General features: G+C 40.6%; 1 protein-coding gene across 1 annotated transcript in view; it reads left to right on the forward strand.

Annotated features, from left to right (window-relative positions):
- The window catches only part of LOC134144240 (multiple epidermal growth factor-like domains protein 6), a 196,195-nt gene that overhangs the window by 108,571 nt on the left and 69,951 nt on the right, over positions 1 to 17,673 (forward strand). The window contains exon 6 of the mRNA XM_062583022.1: positions 13,355 to 13,477. Within this exon, the coding sequence (XP_062439006.1) occupies positions 13,355 to 13,477 (123 nt within the window). The remainder of the gene's footprint in view (positions 1 to 13,354; positions 13,478 to 17,673) is intronic.

The raw sequence follows: 17,673 nt of genomic DNA on the forward strand, positions 1-17,673 counted from the left end.
ACTACATCAGTGGGGGGTTTAATGTAGTTTAATTAGCGCATACAAAGAGCTTTGAATATTTAGATGAAAAAGCACTATGTAACTGTATAATAGGTCTATTATTGTCCACACTAAATGTGATATGTAGATTGAAATAATATGACAAAAATGACAGACTGCAGAACAAATATGTTTTGAGACATTTCTAGGGCTCTGATGATTAGTTTGTATTAGCTAGTTTCTAAAATTTATGAATATGTTTGAAAAGGCAAGTTATGGGGAATGTTAACATTCCACTGTGCTGATTGACAATAATTAGTTAATCTTAAAGAAAAGAAGCATGATATTGTTGCAGCCGCCTAATGTGAATTAAAAGCTAGGTAATCTTTTCCGCAGTTACAGAGATGCAATGATTGCTGTTGTCAGGGAAGAAAATGCGCTCATACTTTTAAGAATCCATTGTGTAGGAAGAGCTTTGCAAGCCTGAAATTGAAGCTCTGGTTGTGGTCTTCAAAATTATGGTTAGTAGTAATTTTATACTGAACCGAGAGTTTTGAATACTTAAATTATAGCTTGTTTGTAACAAGGTATTTACCAGCAAATATAAGCATCTTATAAACAGCACATGAGTCATCTTGGTGTTCATTTTGAGCACATCAAAAACGTAGATTGTAACTGAATTACTCCTGTATAGAGAGACAAGGCTTAGAAACCTTCAATTCATACTTTAAATGGAAATTATAAAAGGAAAAATGTACACATTTGCCTTTTAGAGGAGAGTATTGTGCAGAGTAACTATTGCTTTCTGTATAGCTTTGGCTACAGGCCGGGTAAACAGTGACAAGCAGCAGATCCTGAGATACGGGGAAGTAGAACAGACTGTTGCTTGTATATCTCTTTAGTAGCACTTAATACCACTCTTCACTGGGACGACTAATAAAACTCCCATTTTTTTTATTGAAACACCCGTGGGTTTTATGAGCCATCTGATATATACTTAAAAAGCTTTAAAATGGTACGTGATAAAATCTGAAACAAACAGAAATCTGTCAGCTTCTCTGTTGAAAGCATTGGCCCAAAGGATTGTGATCCAGACAGGACTGTCAGATCGGGAACTGCTGGGAAGGCTGCGGTTTGTTATTAAAAGATCAGTAGTTTGATCAGCGTTGTATTAGATTACTCAAACTTCAATTGCATGAGTACCTGAGGGCTTTAACTGTGATTTATTAGAAGACTGGCTTGAAATACACCTGCCTTCATTGCCTACTGGTTCTTGGAAAACCCACCTGAGTACCTTGCTAACAGTTACTATTCCAAAAGAGATTCAATGTCAGTGAAGGAGTTCAAAAATGACTATTAAGAATGGAGCAATCAGGTGATTAATATGAAGTTATTATAATCTTAAGGAAAAAAAAAAAGAGGGGTCTTCTGTGCTTAGTGGCAAAATTTATTAGGATCCAGTTCTGCAAGCTGGTATGGACAGATCTGGGATGCGTCAGTGCCGCTTCTTTCTTCTCGTGGGTGAGTCTCTGCAGAGTCACAACTAATGTGTGTCACAAGGAAGAACAAGAAAATCCGTGTAAATACGGGCTGGCAATTTATGTTGCAGATGATCAGCCTGGACTTATGATAGCTCCAGAGGGAAAACTGCTCTTTGTGGAAGCGTCAGGTGGCTGTAGAGCAATTTTGGTGAACCAGTTTTTACAGAAAGTGGAGTGAAAGGTGCTGTGTTCTCATTCATGTGAGATTCTCGGAGATGTGAAGCTTGGTGGCTGACTCGTCTTTTTCCTCTCCCTGTTTCGTAGCCCCCAACCTCCAAACCAGCTTGGCGTTATAATGCAAAAGCAGGCCTGTCTTACAGAGTAATGATAGCATTGCATGTGTTTCACATGTTGAACAAAACACTTCTGATTGGCAACTGCGCCACCCAAACCAATTATTACCAAGATTGGCTTACGTCCCAGTCGGTTTGCAAGACAAATTCATCCATGTGATGACATAAATCTTTTTATTAACCAAAGTAGGACATTTGTCACAAACAGCGTTCGTATTTCAGACAAGCAGGATGTATGTACTATAAGCTGGAAGCAGATCAGATTAGAAAATATTTGCATAATTGTAATTTTCTCTTGCATATTTTACTGCGTATGGAAAAGACATTTCCTTGTGCATCCTACTGTAAAGGCACTTACTCAGCAAGCGGGCATTAATATTACTGCTAACAAAAAACAGATGTTCTCATCAGATCAGTCATTATTCTCCATTTTTATTCTATAACTGTATTTTTTAAATGTCATGTCCTGCTGAGAAAAGTTGTGGATGACCCAAAACATAAGCTACCTTAGTACTTCTCAGATATGAATCTGTACAAGGAGTTTAGGCTGTACCATGCTGTCCCCGTTAGGTACATCTCCTTGTAGATATCCTTTCTTTCCTCGCCACCCTCCTGCCTCCCAGCAAGGCCTAACTGAATTGTGCTGGGGAATACGTATGGTATGACACGGTCTCATCACAATTTTCCTTTTGCTATTTATTCCCCGTATCAGAATTGCCAATTGCCTTAGCATTGTGGTGAACCTGCTGATGCTAGTGTTCCCAAAGTCACTTTCTTAAGCAGAAATGACGTGTGTAACTACTGTGTTTCAGAACACTGCCTTGTTTCAAAGGTAAATCTTGTCTTCCAACTTCCCTGTTTACAATAGGTGCCTTCACTACTTTTTTGCAGGAAATGCTGAACAAAATTAATGAGGCTGTTCTCTTCAGGTCTTCAGTACGGTTTTTCTTTTCTTTTTTCTTTTTTCTTTTTTTAGTTTGTAAGTTGTGTTTGAGCTTTCATTCCTCAAATTGTACTCCCTTGTTATTTCATATGGTCGGTCGCTTATCCTTGCACCAGTTTTTCACTGAGAGCTGATGTGGATATTCACACAGAGATTCGTGTCAGTTGGAGTCATCAAGTGTGTACGGTTGCCAAAATATCTATTAGTGTAACCCTGATGTAGAGGCCTAATTCTATAGGCCTTTTTTGGCTTTACTTCTCTAAGGTGCTCTGTGCTACTTCAAGATTCAGAAGCAGATCATTCATTTTTTGTGTTAAAGTTAAACACAAATTCTTTTGTGTGTTAAAGACTACAGTGGAGAAAAATCTGTAGCTCTGCATTGTGAAAAGGTTGTAAAAAATATCTCTTCACTATTACGTGAAAATATCGTAGTGCTGTCTGAGGGTCTGTCTAGGAAAATTGTCCTTTAATTCCTTTAATTCTTTACCTTGTTTTTTTTTGCAAATCATCTGGTCCCAATAATTGCCTAAAAACCATATTTGTATGTGTATTTTTAATGAAGAATGCCTTCAAACTCTAATTAGGGCTGCTTGACTCCAAAGCAGTTTACATACCACAAGCTTACACAGCTGTCAAACAGATGCTTCTCCTTTTTTCATTCAACTGACATTTTCATTTTCTCTGCATATTTTGAGGACTGAACAGTGATGTGTTTTGACTCCTGAGGCTACAGACAATATCAAAATGAGGATTAGAAATGAAGCTTTACCTGTCAATTAAGTTGTTAAGGTTGTCCTCCATAGCGTCTACACTTTCAAATGGCCTGTTTATTGAATTTGAAATAGTTTTCATTTCTGACCTTGTTTAAATTGAATGGACAGTTCTAATTACAATCTTCAGAGTTTTCAACTGCAACATATGGTTTGCATATAGAATGGTGGATGAAGGGCTCTTGACTGTTTATTGAGCTAAACCACTGTTAAATATCTCGGGAGAGATTGGCATGTCAAATGTTGAATGTAAACACAAACGAAAAATACAGATCCTGGCCATTTTTTTTCCTTTTGCATCGCTGTGTCCATGATGTGTCCATGAGATACCCTCTTGAGCACCTGAGACACAAACAGTGATTGCAGAATCAGTCATCAGTGAGGACTAAGTCACCATGTTCTGCCGTAGGACTGTGTCAAGTTTTGCATGAAAGCAGTATTCCCCAGAAGTGGTCTTAGAGCCTCTTCTCCCTGCTATATCCCTCCCCCCCCCCAAGTAAACTAATTCAAGTCAGTTACTAGGACCTTTTGCAAATCAAATGTCATTTTTTGAAGCATCTCTGGCCCCCCTAATAGGGGTGTATGACATCTCACAGTAATTTATTTGTTGTTCAGCAAGGCCGGTGACAGTCAGGAAATGGAATCCAGGTCTTTAAGACTCCATCAGCTCGACTGTCCCTTTCAGTGCTCCTAGACATGTAGCCCTACATGCAGTTGCTGCTGCGGAGCCAGCCCGTCCCCTGGGGCGGTAGGGCCGCTTACACCGGACGGCGTGCGCCGTCTCGCTTGCGGGAAGCAGCTCTCTGCCTTTTCTCCACAGCTGCTCCACGCTTCTCTGGAAAAGCAGCACTGCAGAGATGCCTCGCTGCTCCTTCTGCCTTGAGTAGTCACCAGTAAATGCATCTCCCTTCAAACTTGGGCACAAATATTAATTGCTTAACACAGACAGAGTCCAGCAGATGACTCTTTCCCAGTGCCATGGGCCGTGCTGTGTGCTCGGGATAAAGACGGAGAAATCCAGGGCTATGAGAAAGGAAACCCGACCGAGGCAGAGCCAGAAGTTGTGGAAAGCTACGTGGCAAAACATCTGCAACACAGGCAAGGTACCCTCTATAGGGTAGAAAATACCTCTTCACAGCGTGAATCGCTAGGGGGGTCGGAAGAGAGGTGACTGTGAAAGACAGAGAACTTGGAACAACCCTCCCCCTCCTTTTTAATGCCATTGATTTTAAAGGGAAGGTAAATAACTGAATAACTTGAAAGGCCTGTTTCTGTGCATCGCTAGTTGGATAGCCTTGCCAAAACAGGCACTGGTTAAAGCTGCTTTGTCCTTAATTCTGGGCAAAGAAGAAACATAGTGCAAAACTCACTGCTCTAATAAGGGTCCTCGTTCATTGTGGAATTGGTTCTCAGGGACTAAATTGGATAAGGAATCTCTTTACCATGCTTTTTAACCAGTCTCTTATCAGACTTGACATGTTCCTTTCAGTGCGATTTGCTCAAGCCATTCCATTAATTTTGTTATAGCAAGCTTGTCTCAGACACCTGTGACTTGCTGAAATTTAAGTAAGCTTCAGCAGTGATTTGAGCTAACCTGGCTGACTTTGGAGCGCAGCAGACAATGGATGCTCATATAATCCATTGGAGGGGCCAGAAAAGGGCAGAAACAAACAGCTGAGGAGCAAAAATAAATGCCTAGGAGCTGGAACAGTTTAAAATGACCCAGCTAGCTCCACAGGAGTACATTATCTATGCTGAAAACTGTTTCACAAAGGTATTTTAACATCAGTTTCTAGAAGACCACTCAAAAGAAGGGCTGTAATATATTTACCTGTTTTGTTTATACGTACACACACATAGGTATGTATGTATGTATAAACAAAGCATTCTGCTTTTTCTTGGGGAATTTTCAGCTCTAATTTTGACCAGACTTTAAATTTGCAGTATTTTCTTCTTAGGTTCAGTACTAATGTCAAGCCTCTTTCATAGATGAAGAAATAAGGGAAATATATTACTAGGAACAAGAGTTTCAGAACTCCTCCAATCGTACTTTGAATACATGTTATATTGTTTTAACATTTATGCTTCAAGAGCAAACTATGCAATCATTAATAGCATGTACATCTGTGAACGGATTCACACTGGTTATGAAATGATGGATGTTTTCAAATTCAAGACTTGGGGAAATTACATGATTTTAGGGAGCTGAAAGTTGAATCTTGTATAAATTTATCTACTAACAGAAATAGTGATTCTTATGTTATGCTTTTATAGAAATAAGTTCTAACTTTTGAGATCAGCTTATGAATGCCTAAGACCAAGCCTCTTTCCTTTGCTTCTTTAAGCATCTAGATTATTGAATTTAGAAACATGTCCAATACGTGTGTTTAAATTCCGCCATGTAAATTAGTGGGGAAAGACCATATGATATTTTCACTTAATTTGCTTGAGATTTAAACGTCCTTTGGAATGTCTCAAACAGTCTAATCACAGCGCGGTTACAAAGAGCAGAAGGAAAGCACTATCATACGTCTCTGGTGACTTCTCATTTTAAGCATGAAAAATAAAGGAGTTCTCCTATCTGCTGTGTAAATGAACTGCAGTTTAGCAAGCTGAAGTGACCGTGCAAGCTCTTCAAGTCGAGGAAAACCTGATGGCTGCTAACTTCAATCCCAAGTAAATATTTGAGCTGAACTGTTTAGCTGCTTGTGATAATTTTAAATGCAACCTCTTAATGTTTCTCTTTGTGGTTCTTTATATAACATCCTCTCTTCCCTTCCCTGTTTCTCTGTCACCACAACTGACTCTACCACTGTCTTTAATCCTCACAATATTACGCGTGGACTTAAGGCCCGCAGGGCCGCCTAAACTAACGAGGAGACCGAACTCTGGCTTTTCCAAATTCTAGGATATTGCTGCAACAAGTACACCATGCTTCCTGTCTCTGGTCATGACTTTTTAGAAGTAATTACTGTAACTATTTATAATTATAATTTAACATTATAAATTTGAAAACATCAGCATAAACCATCTTCTGAATAAAAGGATCTAGGGTTCTGTGCCTTGCTGCTTCTGTTGGTTGCAGCCTTTTTGCGATAAGCTGGGTTTATTGTGGCAAGTGAAAAATGTTCGTAGGCATGTGTCATTCATTCCTAATCTATGTAGTATTTCTTAGGCATCTTGGGAAAAGGGTGTAGTTATGCTTCTGTTAAAGTCTCCTGGGTGGACGGTACGTATTCTTCTGCCTCCCCTGAGCACGGGCAGCTGTGGCAGCATGTACAGGTAAGGTTCTGACCCGGCTGATCTTAACTGGGCAAAACTAAAGCCTGACTACTTAAGTATTGGATTACCTGGCATGCACTGAAGCCAAATTACATGTTTTCAGTAGAAGGGCCGTAACGCCTACTTTGAGTGAGATTGTGTCTGGCAGCAGCTCCCAGCCTGACATGAATCTTTTCATCCCTATCAAGTTGCCTGTACTTGCTGCGTGGTTGACACTCACAGCTTAAATTTATTCAGTCTCTGCCTCTCTCTGCGTTGTTCTTTACAGCTGGATTGTGCTTGCTACAGAGGGATTTTTAGTTTGTCAGTTTACCACCATTCACATCGTTCTTTAACATTCACTCCTACAGGGACGAACCCAGGAGCTGAGCTGAGGTACTAAAGGAGAGGACAGATTACGCCGTCTTTTTAAGATGACCTCTTAAAAAAGTCACCTCCCCTCCTCTGGCACACACAAACGCTTCACGTCTGTTCCGTGGCTGTAGGGCATATCTACCGGGGGCTCACGTTCAAGCTGTGACTCCTTTCCAGGGTACCTCTGCATCTAAGAGCTCTTCACCAGGTACATACGTGCAGGCCACTGCGCTCAGCAGCTGCTTGAAACGTGCTGGTAGCGAAACTTCAGTTTGCAGGCTCCAGTACAGGCAGCTCTCCTCAGTCTTCCTGTAAGTGCCTCTTCCTCCGACTTCTTGTTTCTGGGGCATTTCCACATTTACACTTTCCTCCTGAAAATTTCACAGCACTTCAGCTCACTTCAGCTCACAGTGAAGAGTGTGCTACAGAGGAGAAATTTGTTCCCTGCTTACCTGTCAGAAGGTGCTGGCTTCAGATGGTCATCAACCTGCGGATGCTTTTTTCCCGTCGAGGGAGACAAAGTCTGTTCGTTTGTCATCCAGGGAAATGCCGCTGGCTCGGGGAAGTAATCTCTGCTGTGCCAGCCACTGCCTGATCAGACCTGACGTTATGCTGTCACTGCGCTCTCGGCAAAACGGCCTTTCCGTAAATGCCACTCTTCGATGCCTTGAAATGTCACCTCGCTTCCCGTTCAGGGATTCCCAGAATACCTACATTACTGACTGATTGCCCAGCCCAAAGGAGAACAGGGAACTCAGGCCTGCTGCAGAGCCTCTATTATAAATAATCTTATGCCCAGCCTTTCATTTCACTAAAAGGTGTACAAGTAGGAGAAAGTGTGTGTAAACTTGATGTGAGAGGACCTTTTTGTAATGTAGTTTCCAAACAGCTGCACAAATCAGCAGGAAAGTAGGGTATGTAAAAAATGATAAAAGTTGCAGGTACTGATCTTACAAAGAAATAAGGTGAGAAACATTCTGGCATTTCTTTAAAAAAATAGAGTTTAAAAGAAAAGTAGGCCTTTCTCTAAGCATTCCTGCAGGCATTTTGAGATCTGAAGTGGCAATTGTATATTTGGGCTCTGGGGTCAGACGTATGTGACTGTGGAAGAGAAAAAGAGGGTCATGGATATATCATTCTGCAATATGGAAGAGAGGATGATGGATCAGTGTTGGGAGTAGTGACTGCAAAAATTGCTGGACAGGTTCCTTGAAGAAGAAGGATTTGAAAGGAGATAGGACTTGGAATTTTGTGACGTGTCCATGCAATGGTTATGAACACGGACAAGCACTTTCAGTCCTCTTTTGAGGCTCATGACTGTTCAGGTACTGGTACTTGTTCTGTGCAGGTTTAAGGGTGTAACATGGTTTCCAGTGCAAGCGCAGGTGCCTTGGGCAGCCCCAGCTCCCTGTGCTCAGAGATCTGTGCGGCTGTGCAGGCTGTGCGGGGCTGCAGCAGCCCGCAGCCCGTTCTTGACCTGGAAGGGTTGCTGGGGTTTTGAAAGTGGAGAACTCAAAAACTGAGAGTTGAAAAGCAGCCCACCCACCCTCAGGTATGTCCAGCCTTGTATGATATGGCCAAGGAAGAGAGGAAAAATAAAAATGGAAGGAATACACAAATACTCAAGCCTACCCAATCCAAAAATTGGAACTACCTTTTTCTCCTTTTTATGTTTCTTTAGTTTTGCTTACCTTTTGTTGTTTACCTTTTATAATGGCTAGACGTTAGTAGGGAATAGGTCTGACAATATCCTGCATTTTTTTCCCCCTTTATAAAAATGTAATTGCAGGTCCACTAATTATCTGTGTTTCTGTTTAGCACTGCTACCTGTTTAGTTTTAAGAAACTTGCTGATCATAGCTGTGCATAAACATTCTAGTAACAATATTAAGAAAATAGCACACATAGTAAGCTGTGCACAAATGCCACTGACGTGATGACCCTGAATTCCAAACAGGTAATCCCACAACTTGAGTTTAAACAGGTATTTGGCAAGGAAATCGGACTGTTACTGGTGTGGACTGTCAAATGAATTGGGGACGAAATTCCTTGAAGATTATCAGAGCCTTTATTCAAGATATAGAGGGTATAAAAATGTGCAGCTTCATTGGTACAATCTGCCCCTGGGAAGGGCACGGCGTGGAAAGCAGCTCACGCATTTTTATGCTGCGCCCCCTTTGCCTGTGCTCAGGACTTGAGATGTGCCCTCCTGGGCTGCCCAGGAGGGCACTTTGCAGTCTCCACGTGCAGTGCTCTGTCCAAACACGTGGACCTTGGAGCATGAACAGCTAAGAAAAGTGCATCTAGTGGCAGCTGAAATAATATACAGCTTGGAAACATGTAGCATTGACTTTTGGTTGTACAATTTATCATAAAGGCAGGTTCTACCAAGAACTACCAGGTTCTTTGTTCTTTGTGACAACCAGGTAAATTGGGACTCAATCCCTATAAATCCGGGCATTGCACGGTGGCGTGGGTGGCCGGAGGCTGCGCTCCTGGCCCGAGCCGACAGGTCATGAGCTGCGTACGCAGGGCCTGGAAAGCAGGGGAGCCTTCAGGGGGGAATCTCAGATGTCTCTCTGTTGAATCTTTTATATGTGACTAGGAGGATGTTCACATCCTGACTGCTTTATTCACCTTGCAGTATAATCGGCTTCTCAAAATCGCTTTGGGACAGCACAAAATTCTCATTCTGTGACCTTTCATTTCAGTGGGTTGCTCTCGCTCCGCTTTCTGGAAGTGTAGCTGCTTTGATCGTTTCTTGTGATAAGCAAACCTTAAATGGCTGGGAATTTGGGTTAGTTCAGATAAGCGTTCTAAATTGTAACTGTAGAAAGTTACTGTGTAAGTGTTTTAGTTTGATCTACAGTAGAAAATAATCCAAATTTAATTATAGTGTATTGTTAAATAGATACAATCGCCTGTAATCCCATGTGGACTGACTTTATAATTGTTAAAGAATTTTCTATTTCTATAGTTATTCTCATGTGGAAAAAGAAATGACTACTAACATACCCCTAAAAATATCTGTTGTTTTCCTGGTTGGTGTGTCTTCTATGAGTCTAAGCGTTTTAGTGTGAAGATTACACTTTTTAAGCTTATAAGTGTAGATTTAGCATTTAGGTTAGTGTCTACAGGATGCTTCCCAGACAAAATAATTCAGGCATTTTTCTTCTGTAATTGGGGGCAAAGTTGTTTCCTGTCCCTGAGATGTAGGAGGCACTGGAAGGCAACAGTGTATTGCATTTTTCCTGATTATATTTATAGTATATGAAGGGATCTTTCAACATTTAGTGCTCAAAATATTGATCTTGCAGAGAAGGCTTTCGACTAAACAGAATTGTCTGCCATCGAAAGTGCCACTCATACGGCATCCTGAGCGGACAGTCTGGGAATTGCATCGCGAGCTCATTGATCTCGCGCCCGTTTCTCCCCACCTGGCTGCAGGGAGGCGGATGCAGTTAGGTGCAGCTCTTACATACAGGTATTTCAGGGTCTTGTGTTTTTCATTTAAGCATATTGCCATCGTATCCTCTTGCTGGGCCTAGAGAGGTGTTTTATGAAGGCAAATAAAGTATATATGTTGTCCTTAAGCTATTGTGGTCAGGTGATTTTTTTAAAGTTAGGCCTCCAAACCCTCCTTAAATACTCAAATAAATAGCCTGCCTCTGGGAAGCACTCACCTCTCCGAAGCCCCCCTGGGAACGGAACCGGCAGCTCTTGGAAGAGGGAGGTGCCGTGAAGGAGGAGTCGGGGAGGAAGGCGGGCGGCGGAGGCGCGACGGTCCCGGTGGGGCGCTCGCCTTGCCCGCGCCACGCGCCCCGGCAAGGGGAAGGCCGTGCTGCCCACGTCGCGTGGTGCTCCGGCCTGCAGAGCTCTTCTGCAAAGCGAGTCGCTTGTTTAAACGTGCAAATGGAGAGTAGCCAGCTTGCTTATTTTTATCGCCTCGACTCTTTTTTTCTGCTCTGTGAAAGGGCTGATAGCCGAATCGAAAGCTGTACTTGATATATTAGAGAATTTATGCAGCTGGTTGTATCCTATAAAATTAATATTTGGAAATTCACAGCAAGAGAGATTATTGAGGTGCAAGTACCATAATATAGTATACTACATAGTTCAGCTGCTTCCTTGCTATATTTTCCTGAACGTTTTTGCTTATTTTAGTTCTGTGATACTAAAGACAGTTTCCTGGGTTTGATTTTATCCTGCTATTTTTCAGCAGAGCGTTTCTTAACAGTATGGTGTTCAACAAGATGAGTAACGTTTTCTATTTACTGTTTACATTAAAAAATGAAACATCTATTTAAAAAAAAAGTACTCCAGATGTCTTCAGGCTGCAGGAAATGTGCCTAGTATACAGTCCAATAAAAGAGCAAATTTAGCAGAAGGGCTAAAAAGTGGCACGTGTTAGCAAATGGTCTGAATTTAAACACGAGTGAACATGAGGACTTCATTTTAGATGAGTGAAATTCACATGTAAGGTATTAACATTTGACTTTATAACTATATTTCATTAGGACCAGGATGTTTTGTGTTTCCAAATCATCTTTAAAACTTCCTTTTTCATTAAATTTTGATTAGATTTTTCCAAAATGGAATAAACATAAACACGTAAAAAATGTAAACCATAAAAACAAAATACAAAACAGATATATCAGCAGCAAAAATATGAAAGCCAGATCCCTTTCTCCTCAAGTGCAATGTGGGGGAAAGCCCTCCTTGTGTTCCTGCTCCCGTGCTCCTCTCGGCTCCGGCTGCCTTGCTCGGTCGCCGGCCTCTTTCCCTGCTCTAGCGCTTCTCCACGTAGCCAGTCTTTGCTTTCTTTAAAGCCTAATCTCCTCATCCACGCAGGCTTGGGTTGTTTTGGGTGGGTAAATCCTTCATGGTGGTTTAATAACATGATCTAAAGAGCAATTAAATCAGTGGGAAACTTCCCAAAAAGGGTTGTAAGGAGGTTGGTTCCCTTACAGCTGTATATTGCAGAAGGGTAGCTTGGATTTAGTGATAGTAAAATTGCTTGAGTGGTGAGGATAATTTGATATCAGTATTGCACCTGGATGCGATGTTTGCACGTGGAATTGTCCCTGCTGGAGGCTGTTAAGGAAAGAACAGATTCGAGGCATTTATCAGACAAAGTTTAGTCAGGGTATGGACTAAGTGACCCTTATTTCCGAAGACTTGTATGTTGGATTTTGTGGCAATGACATCAACATGCCAATCAAATGCTATTTACAGTAGCCTCTTGTTGCTGAAAAGACACAGAAGCTGCATATATTTTTCTGGAAAATCAGTTTTATAGATCTATTTTAAACTTCCACGTATCTGCTTAAAGTTTTCTTGATCCTTTTTGTCCATCATCTTCATTTTCAGATGAAGAGTTAGAGAAACATTTTCAAACTGGTTTAATGGCAGTTTTCCTCTTTATTTGACTGAGTGTAATCCTCTATCATATGAAATATGGAAAGATGCGTGCTTAGGTTCAAAATAGATATCATCAGGAAATCCCTGCAATGAAATCACTTCTCTATCAGGGAAATCATCTAAGAAAAAGACAAGGAAAGTGCAAGTGAATATGGGTAAACCCAAGAGATAAGAGTTACAGAAAATATGGCACAAAACCATTCTTAAATGTCATATTTAAGTTCTTTGTATATTCAGTGATTGAAAATATTTTGGTGATTGAAATGCTCTTGCATGTCTTTTTTCCTTTTTTGTCCATTGGATGGGCTAGTACCCCCAAGAGCAACTGCTTAAAAAAAAAAAAAAAAAAAAAAAAAAAAAGGCCTGATGCAAAAAATCTTCATACAGCAAATTCTTACAAAAGCCAGATGTTTGTCCAGTGCTAACTACAAGCTCAGATGTGTTATGTTACTATAATTCTCTCCCTGTGTTTTTTTTTTGTTTTTCTTGTCCCTTAGGAAGCATCCATGTTGCAGATCACTTCAATTAACAAGGGCTTCAGAAGTAGAGAGCGCATAGGCTATGCCTGCAGGAACTTCGAAAAACTCTGGAAAATTTCAATTTTCTTTGCTCTGTTTACAGTGCAGAAGCAATGTAAACAAACAAATGGAAAAAAAAAACAATCGAAGTGCAATGATTGCATTATGTATTATCTATGTATAGTCCAGGAGAACAACAGTATGTCTTTTCTGAGGCTGTTCTGTAATTTTAGTCATCTCTCTTTCTTCTCTAGATGTTGACGAGTGTGCAGCAGTGAACGGAGGCTGCCAGCAGGGCTGTGTGAACACCCAGGGCTCCTTTTATTGCAAGTGCAGCATGGGATACAAGCTCCATGCTGATGGGCGCACTTGCATAAGTAAGTAAATGTTATTTCACATGCTTCAAGATGTTTTTTCTCTGCTGAACTGTCTTTGCAGAAATGCAAAGATGTGCAGTCTTTCTCAATCCGAATTTTGCCTAATTCAAAAAGGATATTATCTTTTTCTGTTCAAGCAGTTGTCAGAATTTCCAAAATTGTTCTTTTCTGAGAACAAAGCGGTGATGGCATCCGGTATTTCTGTGATGCAGTCTTGTGAAAAAAATCCATTTTTTTAAGCCAGCAGGAGTCAAAGAAATGAAATGTCCTCATTTCAAATGAAAAAGGTTTTCCAATTCTGAACATTTTTCTTTGCATTGCATCCCACTGCACATTCTAACCATGCTCTTGGCTTTTCTGTCCCCATTTCTCATGCTCTTTCTTTATTCTTTCTGCCTGCTTTTTCTGAGGAGGCACCAACAATAGTTGGTGAAATCTGCCTGCCTGCCAGCATGCTGCTGTTCCAGGCGCTCGACTCCATAAAGCAGCTTGTGTCTTCAGTGGTCATAAATGAAGGCTCTAAACTAACCCTGAAGTTGATTTTAACCCAGTCTAGGCAAACATCTTCATGAGTCTGCGTCAGCTTGGGACCCTGTGAGGTTTCCAAGGTTGTCTTTTGAGAAAAAGCAGGAGAGTATCATTGCTATGGTCAGAGTCAAGGAGTAAGAGGAAGAGCAAAGTCTCTGAGACAGTGCTGCAGTGAGCGGAGCAGATAATTCCCTTTAGAGGCTCCAGAGCAGAGGCCAAACTTGTGAATTACTAAGCTACTTCTGGGAATAAGGTGCTACAGACTGGTAGCTGGAGAGGGAGCTTTTTAAAAGGCTAATGAAATATTTAAGTATGATCTCAGAGGTCTTTGATTTTCAGAAAGTGCATGAAGTGGAGCTCTTCCCTTCATCTGCTCTCTCTTCTTCAGTTTTCATTGTGTGTTGAATTTTTATGTAAAACCATTGGCAGTGCAAATTTGTCTTCTTGGATTTGTTTTATACTTCACTTGTTAGGCATAGTGAAAAGGATGCACAGGATGGGCTCAAAACTCTCTTGTCAGGTGTAATACAGTATGTTTATCTTGTGCTAATCCTTTCTACTCACAGAAGAGGGGCCCGTGCATATGAAGCTGAGTTTTAAGTACTTTTCCTGAGACTCTACTCACACTGCTAACTGGTAATTAGGAGGTGGTAGATTTGTGATAGCTCTTTGTTCCCACGGTGGTCCTATCTCCCCTTGATCTATTCCTTTATCTAAAGCTGCCTTTAAATGGTTGCATCACTCCTGCACATCAGGAATACATCCTAATCTGCTGCAGCCCTGTTTGTAGCAATTTTGTTGCATGTGGCACCAAATCCACCTTCTCTGCTGAGCCAACAAAGTCTGTGCTGTGCTCCTCAGCAGCACACCCAAGAGAAAAAAAATAAAGGAACCCAGCAACAAAAGTAGCAAACCAAACCAATTACCTTTCTTCAATTATTTCTAAAGCTCCCAATTGGAAATATTCAGTTTATATATGTTTGCTTCTGGATTTGGTGACTGTAAGCTCCCCCCAACCCTTACTGCTCTCATTACAAATAGAGCATGGATGGCTGCAGCTATAGCCGCTCTGCTCACCTGAGCGATGGTCTCGGTTGTACTTACAGACATCTGCCCTTGGTCAGAGGAACCCCATTTTAAGAATCAGCCATTCAAAAACAATGGGAACAGGGTTGATATGATCCTAAAGGCTGTATCTATTTTCAAACTCGGGTGAAAATCCAGTGATGTATAGTTCAGAGCTACCCTGATGTATGCTCGTGTAAATGAGAGCACCATGGAGCTGAACACTTCAGCTAACTAAGGAGACACACTTTCCATTCTGTGTTTCTTGAAAGGACTAGCAAGCCCATCTGCCATTCAACTGATAATAAATTCTATTTCTTATGTTGGACACTGTGTGTCCAGAAGCAAATCTGTAGTTTATTCTGCATCTTATTAAAAAAAAAAAAAAGAAAAAAAAGAAAAAGAAAGAAAGAAAAGGAAAAGAAAAGAAATATACTGTCCTTGTATTGCAGTTAAGCTAGCACAAAATTCAAGTTATCAGATTCTGTAAAAGGATTTAAATGTTCTGTCATTTAGGAAGAAGAAAAGAATGTCTCGTTTGAATGTTTTCAACTTGACTTTAAATAATATGAGAACAGTTAAGTACAGTCGTATCACATCTGCAAAATAAGTTCACTCACAGCTTTGTCATTGTCTCACTTTGTGCATGAAGTCCCTTGGTCATGCTTAAAATCAGCCAAGTATGTCATCAGTCATTTCTTGTATTATCACATCAATAAATTTATTGGTGCAACTAGAACACAAGATATACTAGTGCTCAAGATGTAGGAATAATTTTTTTATGTATTTAAAGAACTTGCCCTTTTAGGTTGGTTGGTTTTACAAAGACTAGCATTTTGATAATTAGCTACAATGAATAATATGGTGAAGTTTCGGTCTTTTCTTGGTGCTCTTAGTAGGAGAAGGAGTAGGTATGGAAATACATGTGTGAAAGAAATAAGTTCAGTATAAAAAGGAATGGTTCCTATTTACTGGAAACAGTGATTTTTTTTCTGTAAATTAAAAGAAGATAGAGAAAGGTAGCTATCTTTGATGAGAGAAGACCTACATGTCAAATATGTGATGCCTGAGTTATGTTACTCCCTCCTAAGAGAATCTCGTTTAGCAAATGTTGAAGGAGGAGTTTCATATTAAAAATGACTAATGTGGCTTGGAAGGAAAAGAGCAACAGAAGTGAGTGTTTAACATAAAAAGCAGATATTTGTGGGATTAAATGAGTTTATTTGTATAATACTACGGTTAACATGGTAGGGGTAGAGTTTTATTTTGTTATAAATAATCAAGAAGTTCAGTTAGAGTTTTCCTCTTCATGAACATTATCAGAAAATGAGTTCTCATTTCATAAATGTAAGTATTCACAAGAAGCTATTAAAAGTACTTAATACAATGTTACTTGTATTCACCACATCTCAGAAGTTATCCAGGAGAAACAGAAATAAATGCTAAGATGAGAGACAGAAGTAAGTTACAGGGAGAACTGCTATCATGATAATAGATATACACAATACTGAGCTGAGAACATTGAGTTTCATTTCAGCTATTTAGACAAGACAACAAAAGTAAATGGATATAATAAACTCTCGTGCTCTGGAGCACAAGACAAAAGCTCATTGATGAGGATGGAAAAAAGCATTTCATATAAAACAGACCTCCAAGAGCGTCTGGCCTAGGGACGGGCACTGACTGTGCTCAGTGACAGGGCAGCGGTGGGGACGGACCGTCTGTTCTGCTTCACCAGTTTGTACGTAAATTTTTGAGCACTCATCAGGAAGTAAAAACAGCAACGCGTGTCTCTTCTGACCCGGTGCCGCTAAGCAGAACATCCAGCATTTCGAAGAGGGCTTACATTTGCAATAATATTTGTTCCGTGAATACTTGAGAGGATGTAACAGCCTCTCAGGCATGCTACGAATAAAAAGGGACTACGTTCCGGAAACGATCTGTTTATGAAGGGTTATTATCTCAGATACAGGAATAAGAAACAAGCATCCCTTTACACAGGCTTTCAGCTGAACACAGCCTTGACTTGTTATGCTCATTCTTTTCTTCTCCTCTTTTTCTTTCTGGCGGTCCTACATTTCTGGGAGCAAAAGTGCCAAAATCACATGAGGGAAGCAGATTATCCAGCCAAGATGGCTTGTAAGTGGCACATACAAGTGGAAGGGGATCTGTATTCTTCTAAGAAGTTATTCAGCCCACCTCTGAAGACTGCAAAACCTAAAGTAGCGTGTTTTGTTGTGTGATTGTATGGAAGATTACTGAGGTTCTGTCACAAGGTCTTTACAGAGAGGCCCATCCTGCTCCCACATCCTTCTTGTGTGCTTGGGATCTTGGCTAACCTCTTAGTCCATCCTCGCACTGCTAGTGTGATCCTTAAAAAACAAGATTAGAAGAAATCTATTTGTAGTTTGTCATTCCTCATATTCCATTAGTAACTCCCGCACATACTCTAAAACAAATAACCTTTCTGCAGTGGGTTGCCTGGTGACTTATGAACAGCGTGTGAAAGGTAAAACACTTTCCCTTGAATCCCTTGATGATCTCTGATACCTTGTGTTTTGCCAGTTTCCCATCTTCTCCAATGCTGCTTTTTCTTCCTTATC

This window comes from Rhea pennata, chromosome 9, assembly GCF_028389875.1.
Source record: "Rhea pennata isolate bPtePen1 chromosome 9, bPtePen1.pri, whole genome shotgun sequence".
NCBI classification, from domain to species: domain Eukaryota; kingdom Metazoa; phylum Chordata; class Aves; order Rheiformes; family Rheidae; genus Rhea; species Rhea pennata.